This window comes from Lepisma saccharinum, chromosome 22 (assembly GCF_977018435.1).
Source record: "Lepisma saccharinum chromosome 22, izLepSacc3.1, whole genome shotgun sequence".
NCBI classification, from domain to species: Eukaryota; Metazoa; Arthropoda; class Insecta; order Zygentoma; family Lepismatidae; genus Lepisma; species Lepisma saccharinum.
The window spans coordinates 23,528,078-23,553,789 of NC_139250.1; the positions used below are offsets into that span (position 1 = coordinate 23,528,078).

The 25,712-nt window shown below is 37.9% G+C and overlaps 1 protein-coding gene across 1 annotated transcript in view; it reads right to left on the minus strand.

The window, feature by feature from the left end:
- Positions 1–3,213: 3,213 nt before the first annotated feature.
- Positions 3,214–25,712, minus strand: part of LOC146004737 (uncharacterized) — a 105,305-nt gene continuing 82,806 nt past the window's right edge. Inside the window, exons 18-19 of the mRNA XM_083143699.1 lie at positions 19,120–19,217; positions 3,214–3,414 (exon numbers count right to left, since the gene is read on the minus strand). Coding sequence (XP_082999825.1) covers positions 3,284–3,414; positions 19,120–19,217 — 229 coding nt within the window. The 3' untranslated portion in view covers positions 3,214–3,283. The remainder of the gene's footprint in view (positions 3,415–19,119; positions 19,218–25,712) is intronic.

Sequence of the window (25,712 nt, forward strand, 5' to 3'; positions counted from 1 at the left end):
AATTTCCCAGAATTGTATGAAATGCTGCGCGATACAGATTGGAATTATCTATACAAATTAAAGGATGTGGAAACAGCTATTAATTTATTTTATGATAGAATAAATTTTGTATTTGATTCAACTATACCAAAAAGAAAATTTTACAGGAATAATAAATATCCCTGTTGATTTACAAAAGAGATTATAGAAACATTAAAATTAAAAGAGTATTATAGGAAATGTATGAAAGACACTGGGAAACCCATGAAATGCAGAAAATAACATACTATATAAAGAAACAACAAAAATAGTTAAAACAATGGTACGAAGGGCTTATTCTAGATATGTTAAAGAAACCGAAGAAAATATTAAAAATAATACAAGATCTTTCTGGAACTTTATACAAAATAAAAGAGGGAGATATAACTGTACTAAACAGACTATGGTTTTTGAAAATAGAAAATTAGAAACAAGTCAAAGTGTAGCAAACAGTTTTGCGTCTTTTTTCAAATCTGTATATGCGAAAGGTATAAGCTGATATGATATTCATGATGATGTTAAAATGAATGTATCATATTCTATATCAAATCATATAATTACTGATAAAGAATATTTTGATGCTGTAAAGAAATTGAAACCTAAGAGAGCTAATGGTCCTGATAAAATTCCACCCTATTTATTAAAGGCATGTGCAGAGATACTAAAGAAGCCACTCTGTTTTATATACAATTTAGCTCTAAAATATCAAACTTTTCCGAATATCTGGAAAACAACTCGAGTTTGCCGAATTTTTAAGTCAGGAGACAACTGTAAAATAGAAAATTATAGACCTGTAGTAATTCTCTGTGCGCCCGTCAAAATATTAGAGCAAGTATTGTACACAAGAATCTGGAATCACAGTAAATGTTACATAAATGAAAATCAACATGGTTTCATTCCTGGAAGGTCAACAACAACAAATTTAATTAATTTTTGTTCAAGATGTTCATGCAGCATTTCAAAATCGATTACCTGTACATACGATCTATCTTGATTTTGCTAAGGCTTTTGATTCAATTAATCACAATATTTTATTACGCAAACTTTCAAGTTTCGGGTTGACTAGTAATTTTCTTGCTCTCATGGCCTCATATCTTAATGGTCGAAAACAATATGTAACCTATAAATAATCGAAGTCGTTTGAATATATTGTAAAGTCAGGTGTACCACAAGGATCGAATGTTGGACCACTACTTTTTGTATTGTTTATAAATGATCTACCATTACAAATTGAATATTCTAAATGTCTCATGTATGCTGATGACATAAAGATTTATAAACAAATTAATAGTGATAGAGACAGGAAACTTCAAGGAGATTTAGATATGGTGTATGAGTGGAGTATAAACAATGACCTTAATTTTAATATTAAGAAGTGTTCTTTTATGGAGTTATCAAGTAAAATAAATACCTCTAAAGTCTCCTATTTTATGTGTGGAGAAGAGCTTGAAACAATAAATTTTATTAAGGACCTAGGCATTATTATGAATCGTAATATGATGTTTAACAAACATATATTATACATGGTAAACAATGCATTTAGATCATTAGGTTTTCTTATAAGAAATACGAGGAATCTCACTGATGTAGACAGTATTTCTCTCTTGTATAATGCATTAGTTAGAAGTAAGCTTGAATATGGTTCTAATGTTTGGTGTACATATTATAAATCCCAGGAGTTGGTAATTGAAAGAATTCAAAAACGATTTTTAAGATATTTGTATTACAAAAATTATAATGTACCATCATACTATAATAACTTATCATACAATGACCTACTTAATGAGTTTAATTATGAAAGTCTTATTAATAGAAGGGAAATAACACAATAAATATTTCTGTACAAAACAATGACTGGAATCATAGATAACCCTACTTTTCTCCAAAAGATATGTTTCAATGCAAGGAAATGTGGCTTAAGGCTGCGGCAATTGATGTCTTATGATATTCCTAAAACAGAAAGATTCAAGAATTCGCCATTATTTAGAATGTCCTTTGCGTACAACAAAATATCTATATTGTAATCTAATCTTGATTTTAGTATCTCAATCAATGATTACAAAAAATATTAAGACAAGTGTTTACAACATAAATTATAGAATTTTGTGTTATTATAGTTAGCAATATATCACTGCACATGAATAAAAATGACGTTTTTTTTTCTTTTTTGGTCTTGTTGTGTATTGTTTTGGGTGAAGCGCTTCTAAATTGCTAATTGGGTGTTATATGATTCTATTGTATAGTTTAGTAATTTATATTACATTATATTTGTGTATGTGTTCTACCTGTGTTATGTCTCACTGTATTATATTATGCGTTTCTCTTGTTTTTGTTTTTTTATTGGCTACCTTCTGTAAAAGGAGATCATTTCTCTGTTGAAGGAAATAAATAAATAAATAAATAAATATTGATGTTAAAAATACCAAGAACCATATTTTAACCCTAGAAATGCCAAGGTATTTTTTGTTACACGGATTACCAAGGGGCGGGGGGGGGGGTGCTCAGAGGTCCATGAATGAAAGTTCAATTGAACTGGACTGATGGGTGTTTTCTGTCATTTGTACACATAAGTTAACTAATTAGACACTACTTTCATGTTTTGTTATGGATTATACATGAAAGATAAATTGCATAATGATTTTTAAGAAATTATAGTAAATCACTGTAACATTTATTGCTTTTCTTCAATTACAATGTTGATGGTTAGAACAATGCTTATACTGTGCAAAATTCTAGCAAAATTATCTTTTTCTTGTTTTTCTACTACCCATACATTCATTATTTCGAATTGTTACTAATATTTAGCAATGGAATATATTCTCTCGTGTATTAAAATACCTTTAAAACATCATTGCAAATCTTTGAGGCCCATAAAAAACATCAACGATATAAAGTAACTTTTTAATGAACATTTTTGGGAAGAATCACGCGATGTCATTCTAAATATTGCAAAGAATAATTACTATTATTTATGAATTTTTACATTGATGGATATACATGTAATACGCAAAAAAAGAATCAGTGGCCTGAGAGCCCCCCTTGGTATTGCTAGGGTTAGGGTAGAATGAACACTGAACAGATTTAAATTTTTCAACTTTTTCTGTACATAAAAAATAAAATATAAAGCTAGGTCACAGGGAAGCAATTGCGTCTTAAGTGTAACTTTTTTCGGTGTGCCGGTTACGGGTTTGTTTATTTATGTTGATGCAGTACATAGAATGCTAACAATGCCGATTGCAAATAGGGCTAGCATGGATTAATACATTCACTTTGTTCTTGTAGTGCATAGTCGTCCAATTGAAATTATAGATGGTTCGAGAATCAGAAGATATATTAGTTCTGCGATACTCATCAGACTAACGCCAAGAATGAGGCCGGCGACTTCTCCCAGCGCCACTGCAATAACAAACATATCAGTTATTAGAAAACATAACAAAGATTTATTGCAAGTACACGTTCTTCGACCTGTTGATATTCATATGATGCTATGAGTATACACGGTGATTCAGAATTCCTATTACACACTTCTAGGGGTTGTATGGGACATAGTATATCAAGTTTTGATAAGGAACCCATGTCCGGAAACGTACCAATTTGGTACTACACAGATGACAAAATCACATAATTTCACATCTCCCGCTTTTTCAACATCTCAATCAAACATACGGGGACAGGTGGATAGGTCACGGTGGACCAACTCCTTGGTCACCACGATCGCCAGATCAAACTCCTCTTGACTGTATCGTATGGGGCCACATGAAGAGTTTATGATACTCCTGTAGTGTCGGGGTCGCCATATCGAGCAGCTCTTGTAGTGACGCAGGTAAAGCGGGACATGTGAAATTATGTGATCTTGTCATGTGTCTCTTAAGTGAAAAAAGTGGTATTCTGAATTTAATGGATCAAACCAAGTTCATTGTTAGAATTTCTTAATTGTTAAGTAAGCCTTGGAATGATGAAAAGACTTTCTCAGGCTAGAAGTTACTTCTACCTTGATGATGAGAGTGATGTTAGCTCTCGAAAGCTTGGAATCCTTTCCACGTCTCACCTTGTCGATAGCCCTAGAGAATCTTTTCAACGTTTCTAACTGTTGTTCTCAATATCCATTATTTCTTTAAGGAATGGTGTGCACAAACACACTCACCATTCATTACACTGTGCCATCGGGGAGGCCCCGCACATTATTACGAATATACCTATGAGTAGTATAAAAGTATATAGGATAAACCCAACTTACAAGTGTAGAAAAGGCGAGGCTATTTGATTGAACAATCAGATTTGCTTACACTTAAAACAATGCCAAGATGGGGCCTGTACCCCAATTCTTCAGGTGTGATATGCTCTGATTTTTAAGAAATTCTGAATTTCTAGTGTAGAAAAGGCGAGGGCTCAACAGATAGATTTACCCATACTTAAGACAATGGCAAGAGGGGCTTATACCCTAATTTTTCAGGTGTGGAGGTTCGGGTTTAAGTCCTCATAAAATATGAAGCCTCCCCTGATGGCAAAATGATAATATTGTTGCCTTGTAAACAAAAGGCTCGGGGTTCGAGTCCTGATAAAATATTTAAGATTGAAATACATGTGGCAAAATAATATGTCCACAAGTGAGATTTTGAGAATAATTACTGCTAGTTGATAGCCCCCAAATCTGAAACCCTGGTAAAACAATGTTTTACAACAATATATTGTACAAAAACTGAATTTCTCAATTTTCTTATTTTCTCATGTTTTATAACCACTTGCTCAATACAATAGAAGAATAGTGGGTAGGCATAATTAATTGCCTCCATGTCCTGCCGGCACGCAAGAGATAAAATCTACACGCTAGAAGGGAGCATTAATGATTTTTCTGTACGATTCACTGAAGGGGGCATTAATCTTTCTGTGCGACAGGGGGAAAAAGTGTAACATGTTGCAGACATGTAAAAGTGTAACAAAGATTATTGAGATAAAAATACATATTTTCACACAGTGGCAATGAACTGCACCCCCTTCATGCTGAAAGCAATTCTATTCTGATAATATGAGCCTAGGCAAAGACTTAGAAAATATTATGGCAGTTCAAAATCCAATTTTGTCTGTATAAGGGTCTCAGAACCCAGTAAAATGTGGGCATATTCCATATTGAGAAGTGTTAATATTGTTGCATTGTAATCAGGGGCTTTAGGTTTGAGTCCTGATAAAAGATTGAAATATATACAACTGCCCACACATAAGATATTCACTGCTAGCTGATAATACAGTTGAGGTTTCAAAGCTGGTAGAGTGTCTGGGACCTCTCTGACAGCAAAGTGTTGGTATTATTGCTTTGTAATCAAGGGGTTTCTGTGTTTGAATCGGACCTCTAGAATTGCTCTGTGACCCGCTCATTTCTTACATCATAAACATATGATTTTTCCCCTATGAGAATGACGCTACATATGGTGTCATCTGGTAAAGCCTCGTGGAATTCACAGATAATTTTAATGTTTGTCCTGTCATTAACCACAACTTGTTTCCTTTTTGAAGTGTTGATTACAAACATGGGTCTCTGTGTTTTGAATTCATCTGGTGAGTAATACATATCAGTACTGCCAGTAGTGACACGCTTGAAAGCCGAAAAAGCCTCATATAATTTGAGGAAATCATCCTTGGACATGTCTAAATTGTAATTTTCTCTAGGGAATACCTCATTTCTGCCATTTTTAAGATATATGTTTTTGATGTTGCAGCTATCAAATTTACTTGAATTTTTTTCCTGATTGTTGTGTCTTCCAGTCTGAAACAATACCACCACAAAATCAGGCATGTCAAATTGAATGCTGGAGAATGAGTTTGTAGCATCAAACTCATAATATGTGCCAGATGCGGGCTTCTGTACAGATTGATATGTGTAAAATTGCAGAGGAATCTGTGGATTTTTTACTATATCTGCTTTGTGTTTAAGAGCGTAACTGGCCTCATATTCAACAACAGGGATTCTTAGCTCCATAGTCTGAATAAGGCACTTGCCTGCATCAGGTAAGGTATTAGGCAGAGCTTCCCCTGTAGAGTTTAATGTGCTGTATCTCATCAAAGCATTATTATCATTGGCAGCTCTTCTAAATGTAATTCTTAACCCGCCTTTCCACATAATTTCTTTGTAATCCGAGAAGAATCCTGGCAACAGGCGCATGGGGAACAGCACAGTGTGGATCTTGGTTAATACTTTATCACCAGCCTCAAATCCACCGATTCTGTAGTAAGAAGCCTCGGTTTTGGATAATTTTAGTGTGGCCAAAGCTGTGGAGGTAATGCCGGGATAATCCACTCTGTTTATAACAACGCCATGTTTTCTGATCTCAATTTCAGAGAACAGATGCGGCACAAAATTATCCACCAATCTTATGTTTGAATTTGCCGGATAATCTGTTCCATCGAGCTTTACAACATCAAATTTGATGTATAGATCTGCTCTGTGGGGGTGTATAAATCCATCCCCTACATCAAGATCAACCTCAATCTCTGTGTTGGGTTGATTTAAATTTGCAAATGTCCTCCTGTTTGGGGGGAATGATTGTAGCTCATAACTCTCAATATTTTCCATTGTATGTATTTTTATTTAAATGTTAATCTCTATGATAGCAGTTGTTGTGGCTCCAGCAAAATCAACTAATTCTTCTTTTTCATTAGTGACCATCAATTCAATATAATCTATTCTGTTATGGCACACAGGAAAATATAATGTTGGGGATGGATTGTAGATGATTGGCTCCATAAATTCAGAATTAGGTTTGAATGTTGCAATGATGCCAGTTTGTTTGTGAGTGCCTATGCCATTTGATTTGGTGATCATACCCTCGGCCACATTACAGTGAATATTCAGAGTCTCTATGGCTAAGAATTTAGGTATATTCATAGCAGTGTGTTTGATGGCCGGTTCGAGTTTTGTGTTGTTCTCAAAGCCTAACAGCTCTCCTATAGTACCCAGATCCACTGTTTCTGTAGCAGATACAATCTCTACTCTGTGAGTGACAGAATTTTGACTTAACACTACACCTCTGGGTAATTGAGCATTTAGAGTGGACAGATTATATTGCCCTGGAGTGATGACAATTTTTTGATCCCCAACTGCAATTTTGTTGTTGTGGTGTGTAATATTAGGGATTAGGTACATGCCGTAAAATGCTCTGAGAGCTATTGTTTTGGGATACACTATGTCATCATGCAATTTGAGTTTCAATATTGAATTTTGGCTGGTGAGATGGAATACCCCCATGATGTTTCAGATACCACAAGGCTTTTTGAAAATTTTCAATTGATGGTTTATTTATTTGAGACATATATCTGAGAACAGATAAACACAAATGTCCGCAATTAACATCTTTGAAGTTTTGAACACGGGCATTATTGTAATAAAGATTAGCTGATTTTAGATATTTTATTAAATTTTCAGGTGGAACACCTCCAAATGAATCAAACACAAATGCCTCATTTTTTAAATATTTAAGATAACAAATCCAGTGAGTGCCCTGATTTTTGTACTTATCCAAATTAACAATGCCACACTCTTTGTTGAGTGGTTGTTCCGGTAAAGAATCAGACATGTACACACCTCTAAAATTTTTGATGCCCAGTGGCTTGATTAAAGCTTCAATATCTTGGTTTGTAAGCGGCTCTTGTTTTTTTTAAACTTATTCATGGCTCTCTTAACACCTTTGCCTTTTTTCTCCATTGCCAGGTTATGGCGCCTCTGCTCATCTAATTCTGCCCTATTTTTCTTGGCATCTATTACTGTTTTTGCTATGGCAGCTGATCCCCCAGCCAAGCTCCCAACAGCCCCAAGTGCTGCTAAGATGGCCGGGATAGTAAATATGAAACCCCCCACATGTGATTTTTTTCTTGATTGTTGTAATTTTTTTAATTGGGGGGTACTAAGCAACAATTTCATACCATGTCCCTTGGCAATACAAGAGCTTTTTTTCTTGCGCTGCTTTTTGGTTAAAAGACTGTCAATAGTTTTAAGAGATTTGAGACCTGCATAAGGTATTTGATACATAACACCCTTGGCCTTCATTGTAGGTTTATTATATACATATTTACAACCCCCACCCCAGTTTTTGTTTGGTGCTCATAGCTATGGTGGTTCCCAATGCTGCTATTTTTTCACTCAAAGAAGCATCTTTGCTTACAAATCTGCCAAATGCAGCCTCTTCTAATTTCTTGTCTGCAACATGTCTCTTGTCAAGATCAGAATGTGTGTTGTATGCTATGTCATGGTCTCTACAAGCAGCATCTAGGGGATTTACACCAGGATCCCCTCTGTTTAATCTATGATCCAATTTTGTACCGGGACCACAATACTGATAGCCTGGAATATGTAGTTCAAATGGCAGCTTGTTTATAGTGTCATTCACCAGCCCCCGACCCTCAGAAATATTCCAAAATTTAGGTGGTAGAGTATTAATAATTTTTATGAGATATCCAATCCCCTTAGGGTCATTCACTATAAAATTAGACAATTTTGTGCTTATCATGTCCATAATTCCAACCTTTTCATTGTAAAAATTGTGGTTGCCAGCATTTTCCTCCCCAGCTATCACCAATAACCTATCTACAAGTTTCCTGACATCATCAACCCACACAAATTCTTTAGGCAGGGTGTTGTATTGTTTGATTCCACTGCCAGTCTTGATCTGTGACCATATGGGCTTGATTAAATTGTTGTATTTTGCCCCACTGCTAGACTTGACTCTTTTTTGTGTGGGATCATTGTTCTGGTATAGAGCATCTGATTTTATTAATATTTCTTTGTAATCCTCATAATCTTGATCTGTATAGCTGCCAGGCCTTTTCCTAGTCATCAATTCCCACAATCCAGGTGTGCCGGTGTACTTAACAAAAGCACCTTTTTCTCCGAGACGAGATTCTGAATTTACAATTATATCATCTCCCATAAATGTTACTCTGAAATTGCCAATTCTATGAATGATGCTCCCATCAAGCTCTGTGTCAGCATATAAGCCAAAAACCTCATCTTTGTTGTCTTTAGGTGTGCTTAAATATTTTTGAGCAAGAAGACCCAATTCAATAGGATCCTGTGTAGCTTCAATTCTTCTAGGAGCAATAGGACTAGGTGTATGAATACTGGAAAGTGGGGTGAATGGATAATCTAATATGTTTCTTGCAGCTACAGGCACAAGCTCTGTGATCAAATCTTGATTTTGCTCTGTAACAGTTTTGATATTCTTACCTAAATTATTAATAGCATCAATTACAGGCTGTTCTGTTTGTTTGTGTTTTTCATAAATTCCTCGGTTCTCTGATTTCCATCCCTTGAATCTTTTTACAAGATAATCTCTTAACTTAAGATCATCAATGATTGGCCTTTTCATGGTTATTTATATACGTCTCAACGTCTAGAAAATCGTTGATTTTACTTCTGTATTTGCCGCTACTGGGTGTTCTTGTCATATCAATTGTGACAAACCCATAACTGTCCTGGTTCCAGCACTTGCTGCAAAATTTAGAAAAATCATTGTAGCTCAAGTCCCCACCTACATATTCATCATGTATGTGTTTGAGGTTGGTATGATCTTGATGAAACACACATATAAAATTGCTGTTGTCTCGGATCAGCTGCTTCGGTATTTTAGAAAAAGTCTGTGCCAGGTAGAAACAATCAATGTTTTTGTGCCGGCCCTGTGTAAAGAAATTTCTAACCTTGTTTTGATTATCCAGTATAATGTCATCAAACACAACAACAGAATTATCGAGACATTCATGAAGTGGCTTAACATCTGGTTCAAAAGTGGCAATATCTAATCCATCATATAGCTTCATCAGCTGCTGATATTTTAATTGTTCCAAGCTCTTAGAGAAGACATACAAGTGCCTGTTTTTCCAGTCTAACCAGTTGGGTGCCAATAAAAAATTATCAACCATTAGTGTAGTTTTACCACAAGCAGATGGCCCAACAATAAGACACCTAATATTTTCAGGCAGCAAGTTGCCATTTCTCTTATTCTGCTGTTCAGGTTCTGGCAGCCTCTTTATAACATCCCAGGTGCTCATATTATCACTTTGTCTGCATCGATCCAGCTGTTTTCCGGATGACCCAGCCATTTGACAAATAACTTGTTGCCTTTTCTGCGGATGATTTTTTCTATGAGATAAGTGTCAGGCTGTTTAGTTTTGCTGAGCTCTTGTTCATAGAATCTGCCTTTGAGAATTTCTCCTCGATGATCTTTTATTATATGTGTGTTAAGGGTCCCGGGTTTAACTTGAACCACTGTAAATAATTCTGTGCTCCAGTTTCTTGTAAAGCCTCTTTTGAATAAGTGCTTATATTTGCTGATTCTTACTTGATCACCCACCCTGTATTTGGCCCTTCTTGTTGTTGCCTGGTATCTAGGATAATAAACAGTCCTGATCAATTTTTGCTCATCAGATGAAGTTACTTCAGAGGGTTTCATGTTGATTGTGGAATGGACCGAGTTGTTATATTTATTTAGAAGTTCTGGAAGAATATTAATCCATTTATAATTACCTTGGAGGGTAAATTGTTTATACATAAGATTTTTTAAGGTTCTGTTGAATCTCTCTACAATTGAGGCCTTGAGATCACTGTAACTCGAGTAATGTTTTATTGCTTGGCTTTTAATAAATTGTTGAAACACTGAATTATAAAATTCTTTGCCATTATCTGTTTGCAAATAGCGTGGTGATCTTCCTGAATGATTGATGATTGTCCTGAGGGCTTCTGTAACACATTTTCCAGTCTTGGATTTGAGTGGCACAGCCCAGGCAAATTTTGAAAATGTGTCTATTACAGTAAGTAGATACTTGTAGCCCTTGTTGATTTTGTCTAAGTTTTTCAACTGTCCACTTGACAACTCAATCAAGTCGCTCTGCCATAAATCATCTATGCCCTTTGTGACTACTGGGAGTCTCTTAAAATTATGTCTGGCCTGTCTGTGTAATTCATCAACTATAATTTCTCTAGACATAATATGAAAACAAGAATATTGCAACTATGGGGTGTTCAGCAGCTGATACTGCAGGATTTTCTAAATATAATTTGTCTCCTATTTGTATATTAAATTCCAGAGAGCCATCATCTTCAGCATAAGATGTTTCTAATGTATTGGGGTCTGTAAAATCCTCTAACTCTACACTGGTGACCTTTGCTTTGTTCTCAGCATTTGTTATTGATAAGGTGGGGTAGTGGTGTGCCTGTGGCTGATGCCAATATTTGATCTTGATTGGTCTCAATGTGCCCCCAACAAAAAAACTGGTAATAAAATTGTGCAGGGGACAGCATATATATTTTGCCACCTGGTGTAAATGGAGAATCATATTCTTTGTTGGGGATGCTGTACAATTCAAGAATTACTGTATGTTTTGGATTCTCGATTATGCCGGTTATTTCCTTTTCTGCTGTAAGCAATCTGCTTGTTACAGATTCAAGATGCTCATTGATGGTCCTAACAACATCATCGTGGCCTGGCTTGATTTTTATGTCCACAACAAGTTTCTTGTATTGTTGCACAATCTCTTGAAGCTGGGTGGCAAAAACCGACAGAGCATTTGCTTGATTGGATTCCATGGTCCCTAGCTGTTGCTTGATATTAGCTACAATTTGCTGTAAATTTTCAACAACTGCCAATTTTGAATTTTGAGCAGTAAGATCATGGACCTGTCTTCTGATATCCTCAAACAGGGCATGCAGTTCATTAATATGTTGATTGGTTGGAAGAGTGGCCACTGTCTGAGTGAGTTGTTTGATCTCTGCTTGGATATTCTTGATATCTTCTGATTTCAATATGCGATTCACTGCTCTCTTAATATTTTTAAGTTCCTGTGATGTAGGAAGATTTGATACTGTATTTTGCAAAGATTCAAGTGCCAATTTCACATTATTTAATTCAGATGCATCAGCCACATTTTGCATAGCATTTTGGAGCAGGGCTATATCTGCCTGAGTGGGTGTGGATTGTTGTAAAATTTCAAGTTTTGTTTGAATATCATCAATCAAATGATGAAAATGAGATAGTTCAGATTCAGTGTTGAGGTTTTCAAGCTTTGTGATTTGTTGCTGGACACTGACAAGTGTATCTACAATCCCAGGCAGGCGAGTTTCTTGTACATTTGCCAAATCACTTTGCACTGCTGCTATTGTACCCTCAAGATGGGTTATGGTACTTTGAATTTTTCCAAAATCTTCATATGTTTCAAGTTGCAGCTTAATGTTTGCTACACTCCGAGTTATTGCATTCAAAGCATCAGAAGATGGCAAGTTGTTCATAAAATTTTCAAGTGTCTCAATTTTTTCTTTAACCTCGGCTATGGCATTGTGCAGAGGATCCAGATTAGGTATTTGGAGTGATTGAATCTGTTCTTTTAGAGTGGAAATGACTAGATCAAAATCTTCTTGTGATTTTATGCTTTTGACAATTGTTTGGAGCTGTGTCTGGACATTATTTATCTGCTCTTCCAATTGTTGTTTCAATTGCTCGGAATTGGTGGTCTGGGTCTTAAATTTGGCTTGAAGAGCTGCTACAGCCTCTTCTAAACTTTGAAAATTATCTAATGTTGCAAGATCAGTATATTTCTGAAGCAACAATTTGAGTTCAGAATCAATTTTAAGAAGAGGGTCCATGCATTGTGATTGTAAATTTGTAATTTCTAATTGAAGACTGGCATTGAGTGTGGTTTGTAAAGCTTGTAAATCACTTCTTAATTTCTTGACTCTGACATCAAGCATCAGAATCTCATCACTGTGATCTTCATGCCTTGTATGGCCAAATATATCATTAGGCATTTTCTTTTAATGGTTATTTATTATAGAGTATCTGATTCTTAATTCTATAAAAAAGGGTATAAGCTTGTCATATGATCCAGGGACCTCAATATATAAGCAGTCACCAGCAGAAACAGTATATACAGTGCCAGAAACCATGTTTGAGTGCTTAATTCTATAAATATTTCTCCCTACTGAAATCTTGACATCACCCTCAGGGGTTGTAATAAATTGCAATTGCCCACCTACAGGTAATTGGTAGTGATTTAAATTATTGTTAAATATGTACAATGTTTTACCTGTTTCTTCATCAACATCTGTAAGTATGCTGTTCAGATGAATAATTAACAAGCCACTCAGTTTAGACAGCATATCAGAAGAGGGTTGTGGTGTCGGCAGCTCCATAATAGCCTGTTTCTTGAACCCAAATAAGTTCATAGGCATGTTTATTTATTTCAAATCATGCTCTGTCATTGGGCATTGTTTGCCACTTCTCAAATCACAATGACCCCATGGTAAAGTATGTATGCCACATGATAAAATACATCTCTTATCATCATGTGGATCCAGGGCCACTTTTCTTACAATATTTGAAGTCAATAAGTGATCCACACTCTGGATTCTGGATTCTGATGTTTTGATTGAATTCTGGGATTTGAGGCAATTTTCATAATCTTCAAATTGAAGATCTTTTTCAACAGTTACTTTGCCAATACCCTTGGCCTTTTTGGCAACAGTGCCACTACATGTCTCAAAAGTGTACATCTTGGCACTTAACCAAGCAAATTTCACAATAACATCACCACATGTCTCATCTTTTAACTTGCCAGGCACCTTTTTGTTGTGGGGTTGAATCTTTGTATGTTCACTGGTATCAAAGTATTGAAACAATTCAGGCTGTGACATATCTTGATAAACATCTTCTGTTTGAATATCAAGAATAAAACTATCCGTGTCCATGTACAATAATTTTACACGATCACCATAAAAAGGTTTCAACACATTATAATACAATGTTAACATATGTAATTTGGACAATTCCAATATCGCAGCCCCTACATAAATAGGTTTATCAAACTTGATCTTTGTTTTCTTCATGTTGAAAAGTGCCATGTGCTCATCATAAATTTTTCTGTAATTGAAATTAGGCTTTGCAACCAATTTTTTGCTCCGGCTGGGGTCAGTAATTATTTTAACATCGGTATGTTTTCTGACATTTTCAATAGTTTTGCCATAGACAGAATTCACCATCAATTTAAACAAGGCCTTATCAAATTGGCTCTTTGCAGATGTTCGAAGCTCCGTGTTTGTATCAATGTATGGTTTCAACCATTCTGAGTGCCTGAACCTCAAAACTTTGCCAACTTTGGTCACTTGAACACCATGATTCATCAGGAACTGGAGGTTTTTGTAATATATGACATAATCCTGTTTTGGCTCCAGGGTCATCATGAGCTTCTTCTGTTTAGAGCCAGGTGAGCACTGAACCTCGGGAATTGGGGGCAGATCAGAAAATGTGTTGTGTAAATCATCTGGAATTGTCAGATCAACCTCTAAGAACAGGCCATAGTTACTGTCATCAAAGTCCTGAAGATCTTCAATATTGTAATTTTCAACCCACTCAAGCCCTGCATATGGCAGTTTTTTCATCATGGCATAACCATAGAGGCTGTTTGCATCTACATACAGTATAAAATTTGATGGCCGTGCTGGATCATAATCAGGCAGCATAATATGCTTGTTATTTGCTCTGGCATATCTCTGGGAACATTGCACCATCCCCCCTCTTATACATTTCTCCATAAACAGATACGTATCTTGATCGTGGATCAGATCCAATTGCATTTTAGTGTTGAAAAACATTGCGGCCCATGCTAGGCCCGGGGCACTGTAAAAATACACTGGGTCCAGTTTATAATTTTGCATAGAAGATTTTCTGAATGCCTGCAATATATCAGCTAAGAGGGTCACATCAAGTTTCAAATATGCCATGTGGTAATCACCAAATGTCTTGCAATTTAAATTGTTCCACATCAACTGGGCATGGTGATAATCATCATCAGTGATTCCAGATCCTCTGATTTTGCTGTAAAACTCTTCTTGTGGTGGCAGGGAACACTCATCAAATTTAGAAAAATCTGTAACATAGTCATATGGATATACACCCTTCCGCCTAATTAATTTCAGGTCCTGATTTGGAAACAATGCACGTGTGATTTTCAAGTGATCATCAGGTAATTGAGAGGCCAGTGTAGCCAGGCTAGCAGATAAAAATCTGTAAGAATCAAGAAATCTTATGTGAATAGGAATACCATCAACTTTAATTATTTTGCTAATAGATATATATTTCTCATCATTTTCAGCTAAAATATTTAAATTCTGCTTCTCAAACCCCTCGTACCTGATCAGATGATGGAAATCATAATTGGATGCTCCATGGCAAAATATGGGGACAAATCTTGGTCTCTTGATCTGAATATTGCAGCTATTACACAGGGCCATTAAGAATTTACCATCTGTATGAGAATGGTGTTTCACCTTGATATTTGTATCTGAAAATTCAGAATCACATACCGGGCATTTTTCTGCATTGTTGAAATCTTCAATCTGTTCCTCTGTTAAAGGCAACATGGGTTTTGATTTTAATAAAATATTAGATGCTATGTCACGGCACACATTTTCTATTCTATGTGCAAATTCTTTGATGGCATCTGGTCCCATGTATAAGTGTGGCTCACTAGCTACACCATCCTGTACAACCACATAACAAAAACTGGAAGGTTCATGTAGCTGGTATGGTGTACTTGAAGATTCTTCAGGATCTGGATTGCAGAATTCAGGAGGTTTGACGTTCGATTCAAAATCACAGACAATATATACTGGGTGTTCCAACGAGGCTTCATACTTTTTGAATTTGCAATTTTCACTTGGATTGGGCATCACCATATGAACAGGTTTATGGTTGCCACAGTATTTCAGATGCTCAATTAACTTGTTTTTAGCAATTTCTGCATTCACTTCCCGAACCCCATTTATTATTTTTTTACCATCAAATTCAGTTAAACATCTTCTGCACGACTTGAATATTGTATTGGATTTGCCTTGTTGTTTTCTCACTAAAGCTTCAAGACTGTGTATCAGAGTGTAATGATATGTATTATTCCCTTCAATTAAGAGCAGATCAATCGGAACAGCAGAATCATCATCAAGTGTACTGATTCTGAGAGGTGCTATCAAGCAATTGCCAGTGGAACAAATAAATACATTAATAGATAATTGTTTGCCATTGATGTGCCTGGCCTTTTTTTCAAATTTATCAATATTCTGAATAGACATTGGATATTCTAAACCCTCCATTGCATCGTCAAAATCGTGCTCATGTTGTTTGTAATAAGTTATTCTCTCAGGATGCCTTGAAACTGGATACAAAGCAGCTAAAATACACCACAAAAAGCATTTCTGGTCGGTATTTTCAATATTGACCACGGCTCTTTTGTTTTTGATATTGGCAGGTAATGGCAGATATGTAGAACCTTGTAATGGGTTGAATTCAGAAATATTAACATATAACTTGTGTGATGAACCGCATAGGCTCCATCCTGACTCTTTTGCCGCAAATTCAGAGTGTTTCATATTCAATTGATCTATCAACCTGCTTATTATTTTGTCCGAATTTGTATTTGAATAAACCGGTACAGTTTATGTTATGTGGGGCTGTGTAAATTTTGTGCCATTTGGTTTCTTATATTGAGTATACAATTTGAGGGACAGCTTATAAGAGCCATTTTGTGCATTTAGAATTGCCTGTATATCAGGTTTTTTACTGTTCAAAAAATTCTCAATGCCACATCTTGGCTCTGATACAAACCGATAATCCTTAAGTTGGGCATTAAAACTGCTATGGATAGGTGCATGGCGTGGCTGCTTTGCAGGTGAAGCATTAACAGGTGTTTCATGCTTCCTTTTCAGACCAGATGTGGATGGTTGTGAGGGCAATGCTGATGACTGTACATAAGAATTACACTTATGCCATTTGTAATATGCCTTGCTTAATATTTTATGGCATCTTGGACACATTTTTGTGGCTTTTCTGCATTTCTTAGAGTTACAAATACGGCAATGCCTAGCCCAATGAGAACTAGATATATTTTTATTACACCGATTGCAATATTTTTGTTTTGGCATTTTTTCTTGTTGTTTATTATATAAGATTTTCTGGGCTTCAATTCAAAACTTTATACTTAATAAAAAATATCAGTTGGGTTCAGCAGTTAGTGGCTGAGCTGGTGCTTTTATACCCAAACAACAGCAGTAACTAGGTTTTGGTGATAGTTTTGCTGATGTACAACACACTTCACCAGGTTTAAAACCTCATCTCTATATCAACTAAATACAATTCAAAATTGGATTTTGAACTGTGCAATAAATATTCTGTAAGTCTCACTTGTGTTTATATTAACAGAACAATACAAAACCAGAATTGTATTCAGGATTGTATGTGTTCATACAAAAAAGCCATATTTTTGACAAGTTTATAAACAACAATCACACAGATATAGCTTTTACACACATGGCCGAATCTGTCTGAGCAGAGGAGGGAGGGGGGGGGGTTTCAGATTTGGGGGCTATCAACTAGCAGTAATTATTCTCAAAATCTCACTTGTGGACATATTATTTTGCCACATGTATTTCAATCTTAAATATTTTATCAGGACTCGAACCCCGAGCCTTTTGTTTACAAGGCAACAATATTATCATTTTGCCATCAGGGGAGGCTTCATATTTTATGAGGACTTAAACCCGAACCTCCACACCTGAAAAATTAGGGTATAAGCCCCTCTTGCCATTGTCTTAAGTATGGGTAAATCTATCTGTTGAGCCCTCGCCTTTTCTACACTAGAAATTCAGAATTTCTTAAAAATCAGAGCATATCACACCTGAAGAATTGGGGTACAGGCCCCATCTTGGCATTGTTTTAAGTGTAAGCAAATCTGATTGTTCAATCAAATAGCCTCGCCTTTTCTACACTTGTAAGTTGGGTTTATCCTATATACTTTTATACTACTCCTATGTCTTACATTAATGTATGAAATAAAAATTCTTTTATTATTATATTTCTGAGATTCTTGGCTCGGACGAGTTAGTATGACACAGTAACTATCCTTTGTTATTTTGTACCGAAATTATACAAATATCTGTATCGGTAGGGATCGGTTAAGGTCTTGTTATCGCAAATAGTGGTATCGGCTCAGCGGTAAACTTGACAATATACGAGAGCAGCAGTGGAATCCGAACCACTTGTATCTCCACCGGGTGTGACACGTGGGCGTAAGTAGGATGGAGAAGGGCACTGGGGTGCGATGGAATTTTTTTCGGAGTGGGTCTTACGTCTGCGTCCTAGGGAGATACACTATAAAATATTCGTAGTTGCCAGAGCATTTTCTTGCCTATAGTCTGACCTTTGGTGACGTAATCATGGCTTGAACAATTCAGCTAATGAATGCTTTCTTCTAATCTGGTAGGCTAATTCACTTTCTACTATTCTACTGATTAACATTTTATTTGCAGTTCTAGGGGCATAAAATGTATGAACGCCGGAATAAAAACTTTTGTGAACTAAATGTCTTCCTTAATTTATCATTCTTACTGCGCCCCTCCGCACCGTGGGGGTTTGCGAGGGTGTTATTTACGCCACTATATATATATATATATATATATATATATATATATATATATATATATATATTACACTCTAGGCTCCTTAAACCCTAAGGTTCATGGCATCAGAAACAGAATCGTTCCACCTGTCTACTATCCTGGCCAACATGAAGTAAAACTTTCCCACTATTTCCTTTAGATCCATCTCGACCATGTATATTTACATATATATATATATATATATATATGTGTGTGTGTGTGTGTGTGTGTGTGTGGGTGTGGTTCAGGTGAAGATAATTAATTACAAGGGCTCCTTTTAGTTCCAATACAAACCCATATCACAATGTAAGTTGATAGCATTTTGGTTTCTCATGTAGTATCAATTCCACGTCATTTGCAATAACATATATTACAGAAATGGATAAAACTTAGAATTAATTTCTTCAGGGGAAACTGTCACTAACATTGGCAATATTTAATGCAGAATGTTCGCGCTTTGTGTCAATCAGATAACCAACATGCTCCGTATTGAAAATCATGCGGGTAGTAAATTTAGTCACAATGGATATATTTGTGTTAAAGTTGTTTTAGTTATTTTGCTTTGAACATAAAGCAACAAATCAATGAAACACACAAAGAATTATCTGGAAATTCTCGTGTAATGAGTTTGGTAATCTCACCTATAAGATCTAGTTGGCTTCGTACTACCCTAAGTTTGGTCAGTTCCTTTGGCGTCTCAAACATCATTTTGAACTTCTTGTATCCATCGTACATGTTCCTGTAATGTTAAGAATGGCAACATACATCATCTGACTGATTGGATTATTATTTTTTAACTATAGTAGGTCTATATATGCAGAAGGAACAATTTGTATAACATTTATGTTCAAAATACCGGAAATAATGTTGTTTTTGTCAGAATCGTTACAAATGTCATAGGGAGTACATGAGATACGCTATGATTCGTGACTCGGCGCAATTGAACATTATCGGGAACTAAGCAGCCGATGCTTTCATCGTCGTATAAAGCCCAACATAGGTGTATGGCGTTGCTTGTACTGTCCGTCCAATACGTATCTGTGTCGTATGCAAGTGTTCACGCGTTACGGAACTCCGCGACGCGACCCTCCAAAAAGGGTGGGAAAATTCTGTGTTTAGTCCGTCTCTGAACACCATCGCGAGCGCGAATGTGAACACGACACACTTTGAAAATTTAGTGCAAATCCGTTCAGTGGTTATCGAATTATAGTGAATAAACCGAGAGGCCCGGTAGTGAATGTGAACTTTTTCTTGGAAATCAGTGAACAAAGTGTGCACCTCGGAAAGAATACTCCCCTGGAACCCCCGAGATCCGATATACCTTGGAGACCCCACTCACCTCACAGAGGAAACTCCAGGGCATGTTCTGGTGGGCACACCGACGCAGAGGGGTAACTTATATTTTATACATAGGTGGCTTACCGGGGCAGTGATACTTACGTGCGTCGAACATACGGGTCTCTCTGACGTTGCGATTCGTGACGTAGTGATCTAAGTGCGTTGATCTCATCTCCAGCACGCGGACCGGATAGCAACAATAAACAATAATAAGACCACGTGCGTCTCATTTCATTTCGCGATCAATGAGTTAAAAGTCTAACTCGGGCCTGTGAATTAACTGTAAGCAGCGGAGATGGCTCCTACGGGGGCCACCTCGAAGGGAAGAAATGAACCAAAAGAGGACTAACTCTTCCAACCAGCCCCTGACCTCTTCAGAAGGGGTGGTTTGGCGGGAAGTCCCACCCTCGTAAAGAGAGAACATCTTCCGGACAGCCTGGAACAGCAATGCAACCGAGAGGAAAAGGCAGCACGAGTCGCCACCCCAGGACTAACCCTCACCCTTACCCCCACACCCTCTGGAACCGGAACATCATCTTTAAGCCAAATCGTCCCGGACACTTCAGAGGTACTCCTGGGAACTTTCCAGAAACTCCAATTGGATATCACCACCCTCATTGCCAAGAAAAAGAATATCACGGCGGACAAGAAAACACAATTTTTGGAAATCCTAGCCAAGATGGGACAAACCCAGACGGAAACTGTAGCGGAGGCAAAATCACTGAGAACATCTTGCTTAATTCTGGAGCAAACAAACAAAACAACCCCTTACCTGATGCGGGCCCACAAAAAATATCGTATGCCAAAACGCTTGCCACCCCTGCACCATTGGGAGCAAAAGCAACTCAGATACAACAAATCACAAACAAACCTAAACACGCCGTTTTCATAACAGCTCAAGATGATCAAAACGTCAGAGCCATTTGGGACAACTTCCCAATGGCAGTTAACCCAGTTAGGGAGAGGGTGAAAATCCAAGCCATAAGGTCGACTCCAAAAACCCTTATTGTGGAAACACCCACCGGCGAAGATGTGGATAAAATCTTGAGAAACCCAAAACTTAAGGGAAAGAAACTTAAAGCCGAATTACCAAAAAATCGCAACCCCCTAATGGTAATATACGAAGTTCCCACTAAAAGAGAAGAGGAGGATATTGTCCTAAACGGCATTGAAGAGAACTTAAATTTGACCTTCGAGGAATTTAAGACAAAATTTAAGTTCAGATTCAAGACCGGGCCGAGAAATAAGCCTGTATCTCACGGGGTGTATGAGGTTGATCCTGTAATCAGAAAACTCGTCCTAAATCAAAAAAAGATACATTTAGCATACTTATCCTTGCCAATGAAAGACTACCTGGTTGTTCCAATGTGTGTCTCGTGTTGTGACTACGGGAACATGGCTAGGCACTGCAGAGGGGTGCAATGCTGCGACAGATGTGGAGCTGAGGGCCAGCAAATGGAGCAGTGTAGAAGAGAAAACCAAGAAAAAGTATGCATACCATGCTTATGTAGAAAAAAGAACGTGCAACGCCAAGCAGAAGGAATGTCCTACATTAAAATTCTTTCAGCAAAGGCTGATTGAAAGAACTAATTATGGATCCTAAACCAATAACGAAAAGGAAAAACAAAACCCCTAGCCGTCGACGCCGCAACGCGATAAGAGCGGCGGAATTTCACGAACGTAAGCAGAAAGAATTCAGCAATTTGTTTTGGTTTGGTTCGAATTGCTGTTTTAAGTCCAATTTATGCACAGTAAGGCTAATCGGGACTGGACCTACAGTTTAAAGTGGAATCCGAACCACTTGTGCCTCCACCGGGTATCGAACCCGGGACCCCTTGATTGCAAGGCAAAGACGCTAAGCAATTTGTTAAATAATAAATTTCACATAGAACTACCTATATACCTTAACCCTATGGATCCTCGAGAAGTCATATATACCCCCCTCACCAAAGCAACTTTTCGCTATATCCTTCCTCCCTATGTCATTCGACCCATTTTCAACACCACCAATCGAGTTTTAGCAGAAACATATCCAACCTCGGATACTGCACCTTTATTCTCTCCCCTGTCTCTCTCATCAGCTACCCATCTTCTCCAGTTTCAATCTCGCTCTCTGAATCCATCTTTTTCACGCCACCACCTTCCCCCTCCCCTCTTTTTCAGACTCTTATTTTGCCTCTCAGGAGGATTCTCTCTTTCAACAACAAGATAGTCCTCTACTTGAATATGATGTAACCGATTTACCCAACTCTCCAACACAGAAAAAACAAAAACTAAATCCTAACGCAACGCCCTTCAATCCACAAAGGAAATATCCAAATTTAACAAACCCTGTAATTTTAGAACCAGAGAATCCTGACACCCCAGACCCCTCCCCCACCCAAATTGATCCGGCCCCTATTTATCAAAAATTCGAAGTTAATCTCCAATTAAGCCGATTAGAGGAAAGGGACAACTTAATAACAGCTCTTCGGCTCCTTGTCCGGCTAAAGCATGATGGTGGCAAGTCCATCACATTTCCATACCCTGAGGTTGTGGACAAAATGATGCTCAGATGCAACAACATCCCGGTGGACCCAGACCTCTTCCACATCTTGTTGAAGACTGCCTTCCAACGTAGAAACCTGGAACTTAATTTAAATTAGGTCTACGAGGACTTTGCTAGGGCATATGTAAGAGTTATACAAGATACTGCAAAACCATGGCCTTCATGAACCACACTAGTAAGACATTAGAAAAATAAAAGCTAAGAAACATCCAGGTGAACCAAACGGAGCAAAATTCGCTACTGAGGAAATTTTCATGTATGCAAAAAGAAGCCATATAGACATGCTGTTACTACAGGAACCATATTTACAAAATGAACAACTAATACATGCACCAACTGATGCTACCTTAATCTATAATCCACACAGCAATACGAAAGCAGCAATTGTATCGTTCAATAAGAACATCACAATCCTCAAAATTTCGAATTTCTCAGACACGCATACAAATTGCATAGAAGTAAACTACGGAAAGATGAACTTTATCATAATAAACAGCTATTCTCAATACAGCCACAACATTGAAATCTACACTGCCCGCATTAGGAACGCCTGCCTGGCAAATGCCAAGAAGAAAACTGATGATAACGGAATGAAGATGACCGACCTTATTGCAGAGTTGAATCTCAACATTGAAAACCTACCAGGAAATCCACCCCCGTACAGGGGAAGACCAAGGCCAAGCAGCAACATAGACCTAACCTTAACGAACAATCAAATGTCAGCGCTCATACAAAACTTGGAGGTATATGATATGGTAACCACCAGCGACCATAATCTGATATCTTTTTTAATATAACATTGGGAACCTTACTGGAAAACAAAATTGATCGAGTTATAACATACAACTGGAGCTGGACGGATGCAAACATCCTTCTCAAAAACATAAATCTTCCTGAAAATCTACGACCGGAGAGAAGCATTGACGATTGGGCAACCCTGCTCACAAAACTCCACAAATGGGCATTGCAGCATCCACACCGAGAAGAGGACAAAATATTCCAATCAGACCATGGTCGGCAAGGAAGTATGTACTAAGAGCCAATATGCGGAAAAGCCGCAAGTTATACCAAAAACCTGTCATACAAGGCAATAGGTACCAATATCTCGAGGCTTATCGTAGAGCAAGGGCTTTATACGCCAAAAAGCTTAAAGAACTCAAGCAGAAGAGATGGGAAAATTTGTAGAGGGTAACCTGGAGCGGGATAAGTGGGGTCTCCCATACAGAATCATGACCAAAAAAGTCAAACCTAGCCAAGGAATAACAACAATAAGAAAAGCAGATGGCACCCTCAGTAGAGATCTGAATGAGACTGGAAAGGGCCTCCTTAGTGGACTTCTTCCGGTTGATGAGGAGGAAACTGACAATGAAAATAATGAAGCGACGAGAAGGGAAAACGAAGGATATCCGAACAAAACACCTATAGTTCCTTTCGAACCGGAGGAGGTTACCCGTGAACTGGCTACAATGAAGAGCAACAGAGCATCGGGCCCTGACGGCATTCCAGCTCGAGTCGTTACATTGCCCTTGCCAAAAACGATCCATTTCATAACAGTATTGTTCAACCACTGTTTGGCAAACAAGAAATTCCCTACCCCAGGAAAGAGGGAAGGTTGGTAATAATAAAAAAGGAAGGGAAGAAGGACGAAACAAACCTGAAGTTATATAGACCGATTTGTCTACTCAACACCTTGGGTAAGTTGTTCGAGAAGATGATTAATAAGAGATTGCAGGAGTTTCTGATCATGATTGGAGGCTCTGGCCGCCAGTACGGTTTCACGAAGGGTCGCTCAACTGAGGATGCAGTCAATGCATTAAAGAAGGAGGCTCAAACATCAGACAAGAAGATAGTGGTGGCAGTATTCGCGGACATCAGCGGAGCCTTCGACAACCTATGGTGGCCGTGGCTATTCCTTACCCTCAGGAGGTTGCATTGCCCGTCAACAATAATTCAACTACTAGAAGATTACTTCAGGAACAGGAAGGTTCAACTAACCTTGAACGAGGAAACCTTCTCCAAAATTTCAAGTAAGGGATGCCCTCAGAAGTCGGTGCTTGGACCTCATTTATGGAACCTTAACCTAGAAACCTGCCTTCATGATCTCAGTAATAACAGTAACATAACAAAGTTATTGCCTACGCGGATGACATAGTTATGGTATGTGCAGACGACTCCCGTGCTAAGGTTGAGCACAAAGTAAATGAAGCTCTAGAGGCCCTAAGAATATGGTGCAGGGAAGCCTAGCTAGAACTATCCGCAGAAAAGAACAAATACTTGTTTGTAAAGAGTAAAATTAGCACCAGGAGAAACTCATCGATAAAACTATCTGGCTCTATCATTCAAAGAGCAGAACATTTTGAATATCTTGGGGTAACCATAGGTGAGGGATTAAAATTCGATAGACACATACAAAAAATAACTACCAAAGCCGAAATGACAACGCAAAAACTCACCAGGTTGACATCATACCAAGTTAATCTAAATTCCAGCATAATGGAAGCATATACCAAGTCAATTTATGAAGCAATAGCCACATATGCGTCATCCACATTGATGGAGGAGTTGACACTGAAAAAGAACATCAGAATGCTTTGGGCCTCTCAACGTAGGATTCTTCTACGAGTAACAGGGCCCTTCGGAACAGTCTGTACGGATGCATTGTTTGCCCTTACGGGATACCTTCCGCTGGATCTGGAGGTCCGCTGGAGGGTGGCCAAATATTGGTTTAGGAAGGGAGACGAGGAAAACCTTAATAAATGTGTTGGAATTTTCTTGCCTACTCTACGGGAGATAAGAGAAAGATTCATGAATACCTGGCAAGGGGAATGGGACGTTGCCCGGAATGGAAGAAGGACCTTCGCCTTCGTCCCAAACCTACGTCAAAACAAACTGATAACTGCTCATGCAACAAAGGGCTTAATGCACTTCCTGACAGGCCATGGCCCTTACGGAGAGCATCTACAACGGATAGACAGCAGAAATTCCACGAAGCTCCGGAAGACACCCCAGAGCATGAGGTCTTCTTCTGCCTAGGATCAGGTGAGAACATCAAAAACATGAGGAGCGAACTTCCAACATATGATATAGCAATCCTGCTCTGTAAGCAACAGATAGAAAGATTCATGGCACTCGTAGACGCCGTGTCTTTGGAGGAGTTGGGAAGATTCGAGCAACAGCAAAGGCGACCACCCCAGCCAATACACATAACACAGACCCAATCTGCCATGGAAACCAGTAGAAGAACTGCTGGAAGGCCCCTTGTTCTCGTGCTTTGCCTCCTACTCCTGTAGAGGAGGAAGAGGAGGAGGAGGAGGAAGCACCCACCCACTGTGTGGTCTCCACTGGACG